The sequence below is a fragment of the Clarias gariepinus genome, chromosome 9, assembly GCF_024256425.1.
Source record: "Clarias gariepinus isolate MV-2021 ecotype Netherlands chromosome 9, CGAR_prim_01v2, whole genome shotgun sequence".
Taxonomy (NCBI): domain Eukaryota; kingdom Metazoa; phylum Chordata; class Actinopteri; order Siluriformes; family Clariidae; genus Clarias; species Clarias gariepinus.
The window spans coordinates 29,629,088-29,641,559 of NC_071108.1; the positions used below are offsets into that span (position 1 = coordinate 29,629,088).

At 36.6% G+C, this 12,472-nt stretch overlaps 1 protein-coding gene across 1 annotated transcript; it reads left to right on the forward strand.

The window, feature by feature from the left end:
- The first annotated feature begins 3,003 nt into the window (after positions 1-3,003).
- foxb2 (forkhead box B2) lies at positions 3,004-5,051 on the forward strand. The gene has a single exon (XM_053504570.1). The coding sequence runs from the start codon at positions 3,160-3,162 to the stop codon at positions 4,090-4,092; it is 933 nt and encodes a 310-aa protein (XP_053360545.1). The 5' UTR covers positions 3,004-3,159; the 3' UTR covers positions 4,093-5,051.
- Positions 5,052-12,472: the final 7,421 nt, after the last annotated feature.

Genomic DNA, 12,472 nt, shown 5'->3' on the forward strand with positions numbered 1-12,472 from the left:
TGTATTTTCAATGTCAATGGCATAGTCTTGTGTTTCTTTAATATGTATCTTTATTCTGAAAATATGGATATAGTGAACCTTTAGGGGAAAAAAGAGAAAAAAACATGTTAAAGGTACTAAAGACATCCACCTGATGGTATCGTATACACAGATATGCAAGAAGTAAGTACAGTAAGCACCCATAGTTTTATGATAAAATGCATACAACAAAACATGTCATCTTTTTATGACTGCTAGTTGCTTTCTCTTTTTCAGATTGGAATATCCCCAACTTTAAGCATGCCTCGAAGTGAAGAAATTTGAAGAAGAAGTAAAAAGTCAGTGGAGTCACCTGGTTAAGCTGGTCACCTGGTTAAAGAAGAGCTTTGTGCTTTCTGAAGATCTGTTCAGAACGACTCTCTAAATGCGTTCTATGTGTAGTGGAGTTTTTGCTCTTAGTCAGCACAGTAATAATAATAATGGATTTATATCTAGACATTACTTGCTCAAAAATGTAGCAGATTTTACTGCATACATTTTTATCATAAATCTATGGGAGTCTGTTTACCCCTTGCATGTTTGCATATGCTTGATGATACTATGGCAGTGACAAGGAATGAGCACAAGGAAAGAGTTTTGTACCCTTTTCTTCCAAGAGTGTAATTTCAACAAACAAGCAGTCCTAAACTTTTCTAGATTCACCATATAATAATAATAATAATAATAATAATAATTATTATTATTATTATTATTATTATTATTATTATTATTATTAATAATAATAATAATAATAATAATAATAATAATAATAATAATCTTTTAAATCTATCATTTCATAATTTAGAGTATATAGTGAACATTTAAATGTATTTATTAATTTAAAAAAAGATAATAAAATATATAATTAAAACCACATACCTGGACCATAATTACCTTAAAGCTTTAAAGGTATCCATTGTTTTCTGAAAGTGCATTCAGTCTTGTTTTCAAGAACTTGGAAAAGGTTGACCTGACAAGGTTTTAAAATGAGAAATGCACTAGGATGCAAAATATTAGTGATAAGATTTGCAAGTAAATAAAACTATAAATGCAATAAAACATGTTGATTAAGGCAAAGTAATTAAACTTGCATCATGTCTTGAGGAACAATATGTGATATTTTAGATGTGCATCTCCTAAGAATATTAATAATAAAAAACACTTAAACTTAGTAATCAACACAAACCTCAGGGTTATGTGGATAGGTGCCAAAAGTGTTTAGTTTTTGTTATTCATATATGGGGAATATGTTAACAATGGGCGTAGATGTGTCAGGACACTTGTTCACAGATTGACCCTTTAAGCTGCTGAAGGATTAAAACACTTTCAGGACCATAATGAGAGAGATCTGATGGAATTAATTGACATCACTGTGAATATTCATCACATAATCTAATCGGTCCGCTTTTAATTATAGCCTCTCGTCGGACCTCTCTCTCTCTCTCTCAGGAAGGTAAATCACGGAAGGCCTAATTAATGTAATGTATTCCCCGACCCGCGGGGACGCGCCGCTCGTGTCCGAGGATCTCCGGCTCTTTTGTTAGACTGTTTACAGGCGTCGGGACTCTGAAGACTGATCTTATTAATAGTCTCGGACAAATGGACAATATAGTAGACTAGAACAGAACTGATTGGTCTTTAGAATTAAATCATTCAGCTTTTTGCGTTAATGCGCATGGGATGATGGAGAAGCCTGGACACGGATACTTACCAATATGTGCAGTATTTAAAAAAAAAAAAAAAAAATTTTTTTGGACAGGCTTTTAAAAAACTATTAAAAGCTTGTATTTCCGAAAATTTTGGCTCACCCTCTATAATCAAGATCTTTCTGTTACACTAAATAGCAAAATAATGATTTTTCTAAATCTGTTAATTTTGCCAATTAGACGATTTGAATTAGAGGGTTAAGGATTCCTCTCAAATTATGCATCATGAGCAAGTGAACCACTGGTACTACAAGAAAAAAAAATCATTTACTACTCCATTTAAGTTGGCCTCTGTATCCAGAGTTTAACGACTGACTGAGAAAGTTTATAGGCACCTCCATTATTTCCCTGACATAATTGAGGTTAAATGCTGGATTTATTCATTTTAACTGTTAATTTTATTGGACATATTATTTCAGTGATTGCTTTTAAATGAAATGTCAGTTTTCTTTTTAAAGGATTTTATTGGGCCAGTTTAGCAGTTGCTGTCAGTCTTACTGGATTTGTATTGCTACAGAAAACACTTGATAAAGATCTATATAAGATTTTTTTATTATAATTTTTTTAAGGGGAATTAAAACCCGAATGGAGACGGGAATAGAGTTTGAAACTCATTCTTATTTTACTAAACAACCCACAAAATTAATACACAATTATGTTTATATTTATATAAAAAATTAAAGTTATTATTATTATTATTATTATACTCTGTCAATCTTATGCTATGTATATATTTCAAGCAATATTATTATATGTTTTGTGTGTTGTGTGTTTTTTTTATGTTTAGTTATATTGTTCACGCCATGATTTAACCTGAGGCGCATTAACATGATTAGAGTCGTGATTTGCCGGCGCGCGTAATAATAACGCCCTCCGATTGGCACAGATGAAGTTGCCTATAAGTGCATATAAATTTGGTTCCTCCCCCTGTTTCCCCCCCTTGACTCTCAGGGGGTCGGAACCTCCAATATTCTTACGAAAAGGGTCGTGGAGCGACGAGCGCATAAAAGTCGGGCTGTGGTGATGCTGCGGCTCGGCGTCAGTGCAGCTTCAGGCGCTTGGCACGCGTAGAGAGAGAGAGCGAGAGCGCGAGCGCAAGGAGGCACGAGCCCATGGCGCACAAGGTAACTTTCAAAAGTCTTTCAAATAGCGACCGTGTGCGTCATCTTTTTCTTCACGCGCCTTATGAATTAATCTGATCGTTATTTTATTTTATTCTATTTATTTATTTTCCACGTTTTTTGTTGGAGGAAAAAAAATGTCAGAAATAGATTTACGTTTAGCAATAAACAGGCCAGACATACTGTAGATGCACTGGACCTAATGATGGATGTCTTTTTTTTCCAACGGGAAGACTTCTCAAAATAAATAAACCCACTGACATCGCTAATAGCTCAGATATTCTACAAAAAGAAACCCAAGATCACTCAAAGCCATGCCTCGGCCAGGCAAGAACTCCTACAGCGACCAGAAACCTCCTTACTCGTACATCTCTCTGACTGCCATGGCCATCCAGAACTCCTCAGAGAAGATGCTCCCTCTCAGCGACATCTACAAATTCATCATGGACCGCTTCCCGTACTACCGTGAGAACACACAGCGCTGGCAGAACTCGCTCCGCCACAACCTCTCCTTCAACGACTGCTTCATCAAGATCCCTCGGCGCCCAGACCAGCCTGGCAAGGGCAGTTTTTGGGCGCTGCACCCGGACTGCGGTGACATGTTTGAGAACGGCAGCTTCCTGCGTCGCCGCAAGCGCTTCAAGGTGCTTCGTATGGAGCACAGCGCCTGCAAGAGTGCTCCCATCCTTCACCCGTACCACCCTCACGCCCAGCATCATCACCCACATCATGCGCACCAGCATGCCAACAAACTCAGTATGGGGCATCCAGACTACCTGGGCACCGTTGGGCGCTTGTCCCACTTCCAGAGCTACGCTTTGGGGGGTGGGCAAAGCGGAGGCTTCAAACACCCATTTGCAATCGAGAGCCTGATCGGACGAGACTACAAGGGGGTGATGGCAGGTGGGCTGCCCATCGCCTCTGTCATGCATCACCTGGGCTACTCGGTACCCAGTGTGGTTAACTCTGTGTGGCCACACGTAGGTGTGCTCTCTGAATCAACCCCTGTCTCATCTGAGTATCCACCATTTGGGGTGGCAGTCAAGGGGTTGTACCACCACACAGGAAGCCCTAACATGCCTGCTGTGCCTGTTCCCATTAAGCCCACGCCGACACTAGGTGCTGTGCCATCTCTGAGTGGCCTGACACCAGGGTCAGCTCAGCTCTGCACCCGGATGGACAGAGAAGCAACAGATCTGATGGAGGACAAAACCGGAGCGCTTCATCCCTCTCTGCTGCAGTCCTGAAATTAAAGCGGTACAGTAAGAGTGTCGTGATGTGAGGGTATGTACTGCTGCATGCTTTGGACACTATTCCATACCAAGTAACCACAAGAGACTGAGACAGATCTTATGTCATGGAGTGTGACATTTTGTTTCCTTTTATCGTGAACTTAGATGCTTCCTAGGTGCTGATAACCTTGTATAGCATTGTATTCTTTCTTTCTCTCTCTCTCTCTCTCTCTCTCTCTCTCTCTCTCTCTCTTTTTCTCTCTCTCTTCTGTATAAAATACATACTGTTTAATTTGCATATTGCACTTCCCTTGCAAAACTTAGGTAGGCTGTTTGCAGGTAGTCTCTATACGTGTTGTAACAATCATCGTGAAACACGACAAAACTTTGTCTGTGTTTATTGAGAATTTTTTTGTATTATTTATAAATTCAAGGAGCCTGATTTAGGCTTTGTCTCTGCTTTTCTTTCGACTCCCTTTTGACTGTATAAAACAACTTTTGTATTCTGTAAATCTGTGCTACTGAATTGTATAAAGTCAAATCAATTTAACGCATATTGAATAATATTTGTACACATTATAGCATGCCTGGCATGCATGATTGCCTTTGTAAAGATGCTCTTCTGGAATGCACTGTGTTGGGAAGAAACGCTGTCATTAAATGAACCCAAAGTTATAATGTGAAATTGCTGTTAAAAAATAGAAGAAGAAGAATGAAAGATGTTGAAATGTTTTATGTACAGACATGTAAGTGTTCAGTGATGTGCATAAAAACATGTAAGGACTACTTTAATGAGGTCCTTGCTTGTGTTAAATATGGGTTTTCGTCTTTCGAACAGCCTTAATTCCACAGCTAAATTGAATTGCCTAATATACAGTATGGGGAATGGTATATTTGTAGTATATTTAATGATTTATTGTGGTACAACTGGAATAGATAAGGAACTCAAATGAGATGTTTTGGGGATATCAGTATTCCCCTAAAATATTTATAATGACACCTTTTTTTTTTCTAAAATAAATCTAATTTGATTTAATGTCGACTCCTTTTCTTTATTTTTTTTGTCGTGTACCCCATAGTCTGGGTGCGATTTGTTCTAATGTCTGTATCCTGAAAATTAAAAAGTACAGAACTCAAAGCAGAATGGATGCAGATGTGAGAATATCTGCATGTGTCTTTTTAATCATGGTTAATGACACTGATTTTTGTGGGAAATATTTATTTATTTTTGATAATTAGTTTTTATATATTGTAATGGGAATATAATGATTTCAGGGCTGTTTTTTTTTTTTTGGAAACTGTTAGCATATCAGTTCTTTATGTGAATTTTAATACTCAATTCAGATTAAACCATAAACATAAATTATTAATTATAAGAATAATTCAGTTGCTGCTCTATGAATAGCCTTCAGATGACCTCGGCTTAAGATCGGCAAAAACCTGTTGCTTCTAATCTGAGTCTAATTCTAATCTTTGTTTCTTAATAGAAGAAAAAATATCTAATTATCCATCGTGTTTTAACAATTCCATGCTAAATATTGTCTCATTTTGTTCGCCAGTAGCAGTAGATGATAGAATCATTCCAATATATATGAGCATGCTGCATTTCTCCAAAGCAAGGTGAGGCAGAATCCTAGTCAAGCACAGAGACGTTAAAGAAGCTGACAGAAACAGGAATGCGGCAAGACTTCACATTTTCACGACTGGACCAGAAACAAGTGCAGGAAACTATTGCAAAAAGAACAGAGGAGGAAAAAAAGGCACTATTTTAAAGGGTGAAGCAAATAGATGGTTTTGTGTGAGTGCTATTATTCAGCACTAGTGCTACAGTACAAACACTCCATTGTGGCTTCTTAAATGGATTTGTTATTTTATGTTTAACCTTCTGTTCTTCCTACAGATGCTACAGAAGACTCAGAATAATGCTAAATAGCACAAAATAGTATGTATGCTAATAAAAACACATCAGCTGATAACAGAAAAATTGATTACTATGAATTTTTTTTTTAGCTTAAACCTATCAAACAGCAAAGCTAACAGTACAGTATTTGTTTAACCTATTTTGAATTTGCTGTTTGAGTTAGCTATGAGACTAGCATGTTTTTCCTACCGAGCACAAGCCCAGCTACGTAGTTAGCTGTTTTAGCTTCTGTTGGTTTCACTAACAATGCTTAGCTAATTTCATCCAAATGTTTTAGCATTTATTTTACTGTTTTAGGCAATAAAAGTGAGTTTATCATGGTGTTTTTTTTTAATATAAACTACTGACTAGCGCTCTGTAAACTAGCATATTTTTTAGCCACTGTTTTTCACAATGCCTTTCAGATTACCTTGATTTTAAGTCTCATTCTTACACTTTTGCAAATAATAATTGCAGGTTAACTTTGTAATAGAAAATGAAAAGAATGAAAATACTGCAATTAACTGATAAATCACATGTTGTCTGCTCCAGGGATCTAATTTAATGTGCTTTTTCAAAATGACAGTAAAAACTGACCAGGTGTGTTACTGTTAACAAAACTAGAGAACTAGTGAAATTAAATGAATAAAAACAGTAAATAAGCTAACCCAGTTTTTACAGCTTAACCGTTTTGTAATTCATAACTTTTCATATGAATTAAGTCGTGGAGATTTTTATGAATTTCCGAGCAATATAGAAATTTGTTGCAAAGACCCTATATACGCATAAATACATACTTGCTGTTTTGGCTTTCACATTATAAATATGTGCATTAATAAAATCTGGCTATGTTTACATGCAGAAATATCAGTATTTATCAAGCATGCTGCATTTAAGACGGGTGACCTTCCTTTAAAGATCACAAGACTACTGAGTGTGTGTGTGTGAGCGCATGCATATATTCACTGGTGAGTTGATGACTGCTGGTAAGGACTCAGGACCACAAGGTTGAGCACCTCCATGACTTCAAAAGCCGCTGTTTGATAAAGTCGTTTTGTCTCCTTGGTCTTGACATAATTTCAGCTTTGAAGTTCACAAGCTGGTCCTCTTCAGAGCACAAAAGCTGGCAGTCTGGAAGCCATTGAGAGTGTGACTGTTTAGCATGGCAAAGGCGCACTCGTACACCTACACGCACACCCTCACACACACACACTCACACCGGAAGTGTACCGAACCTGCCCGCTGAACAAATAATTTAGATGCACAAGTGGCCGAGTGAGGTGAAAACTACACCCACAGTGTCCAGCTTAGTCAATATTGATGAGGATGAACCTGCTATCTATCTATCTATCTATCTATCTATCTATCTATCTATCTATCTATCTATCTATCTATCTATGTGGGCATTCAGGTCAATCCTGGACTTTTGATTGTGCAGAATAAAAGAATACAGATATAAGAATAAAAACACCCTTTATTTCTTTATATAAACCCTTAATACACTAATGCCGTCAATATTCCAAGATCTACAGTCAAGGTGTAGAAAGTTTTCTCAGTATGCTGGAGCCATGATCAGACTACAGTACCTGCTTCATGTCTGAAATGCTGGCCTTCCAGGAACTCCTTTAATGGCCCAAACATGTAAACATGTGGAAATGGCTTAAAGCGAGGTCTGGACTGTACAGGGGATGTGGCAATAATTCTGTGTAATGTACAAGTGGTGTTTGTAAATGATTGTGTGTCTGGTTCCCACAGACAGATGCAACACTTCTGCAAGTTGGAGACAAGTCATCCGTTGGTTTTTTTAAGGATCAGGAGCTGAATCTTTACTGAAACGAACTGCAATAGACTTTGATCTACTTCGGCCGGGATCACGTCGTTCGTGGACGTACGTTCTTATTTAAAACGCTTGCACCGTTCTGATGTTTTACTGTGGCTTAAGATTCTCATCACCGCACTGTGCTTGATGTCTTCTGTTAATGTCAATCGGTTTTATGTCTTCATTTTAAAAGTCCCGGTTTGACTTGAACGCCCCTCATCTGTCTTGCTTTTACTGTACAGTAATACATTTGATACGGTATATAATCACATTCATATCTAATTAAATAACAACGTATGTAGCAGAACAAACTTTTTTCTTTATTAAATATGTGGTCAAATTGCAAAATCCTTATGACTCGACAATGTAGATGATCAGCCCAAGAAACACTTCTTTTTTTTTTTTTTTTTTTTTTTACACTTTTGCATATAAAATCTTTTCAATATTAATTATCTGACAATGATGATAAATGGACATGAGGTCATGGTGAATCTGGTGCTCCGACGACTGTTGACAGCATGAATCGGATATGAGATATTATTTTTAATTACGCCGACTTCGACAGGGCGGAGGTGACACATTCTACGCGCTTGTCTTAATGATCAGAAAGACCCTTCGTTCATAATGAGCAGCTTAATTCATTAGGTTTCTCATCATCGGAAACAGCACAGAAACTTAGTACAGCATTATATTCCGTCAGCCAGGCAGTAAATTTGGTGCAGATTGGTAATATTGCAACAGATATTATCTTAATTGCTTAAAACACATAATTGCACTGATAGATTCACTGTTTAATTCGGCTGCTTTCAGAAATTAGGCTTGCGCCGATGGTTAAAGCTGCACTTAGAGATCCGGACTCAGTGATGTAGCACGGCCTGGAACCATAACCCAATATTTAGCTCATTTTTACATTACAGTGCGCTAAATAGTATTAGCACACTTCAAAGAGAAAATGTATAATAACAACCAACTGCTACATCTCCTTATTATGGCAGTTAAAACTTTCTATTGAATTCTAATGAATATCTTTGAATTTAGCGTAGGATTAAATAAATAAACATTCTAAAGTATAAGGAGTATGCTTACTTATAATTCAAATTATTAAAAAAAATACTATATTTTTAGAGAAACTAGTGAAACATCCATTATATTAGAATATTTTTTCTCAGTAAGCATAGGACCAGTTATTCAGCTAGCTAGGTTTATTATACTTGTCCTACAATGTATACCTAACATAACTCAATAATTTAGAATGAAACTTTGGAGCTAAGTGGCAGTGCCGAACGGTAGGTTGGGGGTTTAAGCCCCAGCACTGGCAAATTGCCACTGTTGAACCCTTGAGCAAGACGCTTAACCATATCTGCTCCAGAGGTGCGCTGTACCCTGGCTGACCCTGTGCTCTAACCCCAGCTTCCTAACTGGGATATGCGAAAAAATCATTTCACTGTGCTGTAAGGTACATGTAACAAGTACTTAATTTGTTGTTGTTGTACCTTTTGAGTTCATCATTCCAATGTTTTACTTTACTTTTGGAAAAACTTTGCTTTGGAAATCATTATAATATTTTATAAAAGCTTTATAATATTCAAATTCAAATTTTATTTGTCACCTACATAACCATACACAGTATGATATGTAGTGAAATGCTTGCACTATTTGTGACCTAAAAAAAGAAATATAAGATTTATCCCACCACTGTATATATATATATATATATATATATATATATATATATATATATATATATATATAACTAACAGATATATATAGACCCATTGAATTGTTGAAAAAAGTTTGGGGTACCCAAATATCTTAGAAACAAATATGTCTTTAGTCATCATTTAAAGATTGACAGTGACTCGACTGTACAGACATCTAAAGGACATTGATAAAGCTGATAAAACAAAGAACAGTCTACATGCATGTCTTCCTCAATCCCTGAGAGATGAGGAGACCAGTCGGGTCTGTGTTGGAGGAACTGTGGTGCAGTGCAGGGTATCAGAGAGGTAAATAGGTGCTGGGCCGTTTTAGCTTTGTAGGGGAGCATCAGTGTTTTGAACCCAGTGCAGGAAGCAGAGAAGTGGGGTGGTGTGGGAGAACATACAGTCTTACAAAACACAGAAGGTTAAAGCCTGACCATTGTGCGTAAGGCTGATTTATCAATCTTCAACTGTTTAATTTTGGTGACTCCTTGCATAATGAAGCCTCAGATTCTTGTTGTCGGCTGACAGGAGAAGAACACAATGTGACCTTCTTTAGTTGAAGCCTATCCACCTCGTGGTTTAGCATGCTGAATATGCTGAGATACTTTCTTGCTCATCATAGTCATAAAGAGCTTTGTTTTTTTTTTTACATTTTATTTTACTTAAACTACTTTGATCTTTCTTGTTTAGTCTTGTTTGATATTGGTTTTGTCATTCTAGGACAATTCTAATGCCTATTGCTTAGTGCTTTCCTTTCACGTCCTGCTTCCTGATCCATCAATCAACTATTTAGTCAATGACAATTAGAAATAAAGACAGAATCTAACATTCTGTAGTTAATGTACACAGGAACTTCTTTTTATCCTGATTTACTGATTTTGCTTGCATACAATGCAATATGCACATTATATACATAATGTAGATGTAAAAGTCTATATTTTAAAGCAGAGAGGCTATTTAGCACACTCTGGTTCATTTGTATTCTTCACAACTGTACCGTATAAGAAACTCTGCTCCAAATGTATGATGGTAGGCTTACTAGCCTCTACCTGTTAATTTTAGGGTTTCATGCTTACCAATCAATCAACACAATACATTTAACATAACACACCTAAAAAAAATGCCAAAGGTCTGTAGAAGAGGAGGAACATTTAGGTAAAGTGAGCAACCTTGTTCACCAGGAATATCGTGGACAACTTGTTTTAAACCATAATTAATCAGAATATAAATGCAATAATGTTGATCATTTCAAATGTTATCTTTCTGTTTTGTTTTCCTGTTCATTCTTAAACTTGAAGCATGATATTATAGACCAGCCAGGATCCGGCGTGTGATTCATGCACAGCAGCCGTTCCCTCTACAGCCAGCAGCTGGTATATCTCAGGGAAGGCCCATGGTCCTCTCCTGTCATCGCTGGCCTCCAGTCCTGGCCATGTGTCCCCTGCATGCCCACTTTAGCACCAATAAAAACCTCATCCAGCTGAAGATGAAGAGAGGTCACCTGGACAATAGATGAGGTTACAATAATTCTCACTCTCTGCACTTTTTGGCTAATGAAACAATCTTCATTCTGCACACCGAGCGAGGTCTTCTACTTCACCAACTTCCACTTTAATGGCATTTAATATAGTCGATTATTAGAGATTAGGTTACTTCTTGTGATTGCTTTTTATGAGTTATTAATGTGATACCTTTTTGGCATGGCTCTCTTTAGTAGCTTCAGAGTCTCCTTTGAAGGTAAAACCTTGTCTTTTAGACACGACTGTTACACTTTGCATTTCTTTATTGGGTGACTGTCCAAAGTGGCATTGGCAGAACTTTAAATATTAAGCACCAGCATCTGATCTGGATTTGTGACTAACAAAGAAATTAAGCCATCATTTATTGATATAAGTGTTTGCACACATTCGTGCTGTGCTCATCTTTCATGGACACTGCTACTGCGTGTTCGAAGGTGCACACACGACTCATTTTGTGATAATTGCCTATTTGACAGCGGTTAACAGAAAGGTCCCTTGCAGCTTCCTCTGCACATTCATCTCTCCATTAGAGCAGCACTTGGGGTTTTATTGCACTAATTAAGACGGTCTTTATTCTTGCTCAGTGCTGCCCTCAACCAAACGTGTGCCACCTCCTGCAGCGGGTGTGCATAAGTGTTTGTGTGTATGTGTGTGTATGTGTGTGCATATATGTGGTGGGAGTAAGAAACACTGTTGATATCCTATATACATTAATTACAATCATCTTTGATTAAGCGATATAATTCCAGACTACTAATTTTTTAACTGTTAGTCTCAACGACTCGAAATGATGTCATTTAGTGCAATGAATACATGAAGCTCTTGTTTGCCCTCTTGTGTTAACTTCTCTGATGTTAATTTTCTCAAATTACAGGAATACAACATATTGTGTTAAAATTCGTATTATTAAAAAAAAAACTATTTAACGAAATTTCTGCTGTAGCCTATTAAGTGATCAACAAGCACATTTAAATTTATTGTTTTTTTATTTATCTACATGTGATTTTTTTGCATCATATTGCAAAAACAAGCATAACACTTAATTTTTCTTATTAATGTACATCAAACAGCAAAATACACAAATTTTTTTACACAGATCTGTTATAATTATATATACACAAGTAGTTTAAAATGCGTAGTCTCCCCCAAAACACAATGAAAACTTTTCTAAACATCCATGAATAAATACATGAATGTTCTAGCTTTGGCTAGTTGTCTGTATATCACTTCACCATATAGGCATACATTCTCATATTAATGCTTTGCACTTAAATACAAATTCAAACATCATGGCACATAAGACATTAGTTAGAGTACTGTGCAAAAGTTTTAGGCTCTGTATTATCTTTAGTATTATTATCTTTATGATAATCATGTCTGATGTCTGCATTATTATGTTTAAAAAAATTACAATATTTCCAAACATAACGTGATATAATAAATTAACAAAATT

What these genes read in the sequence shown, in the direction of transcription:
- foxb2 (XM_053504570.1), top strand. Translation starts at nt 3,160, where the DNA reads ATGCCTCGGCCAGGCAAGAACTCCTACAGCGACCAGAAACCTCCTTAC.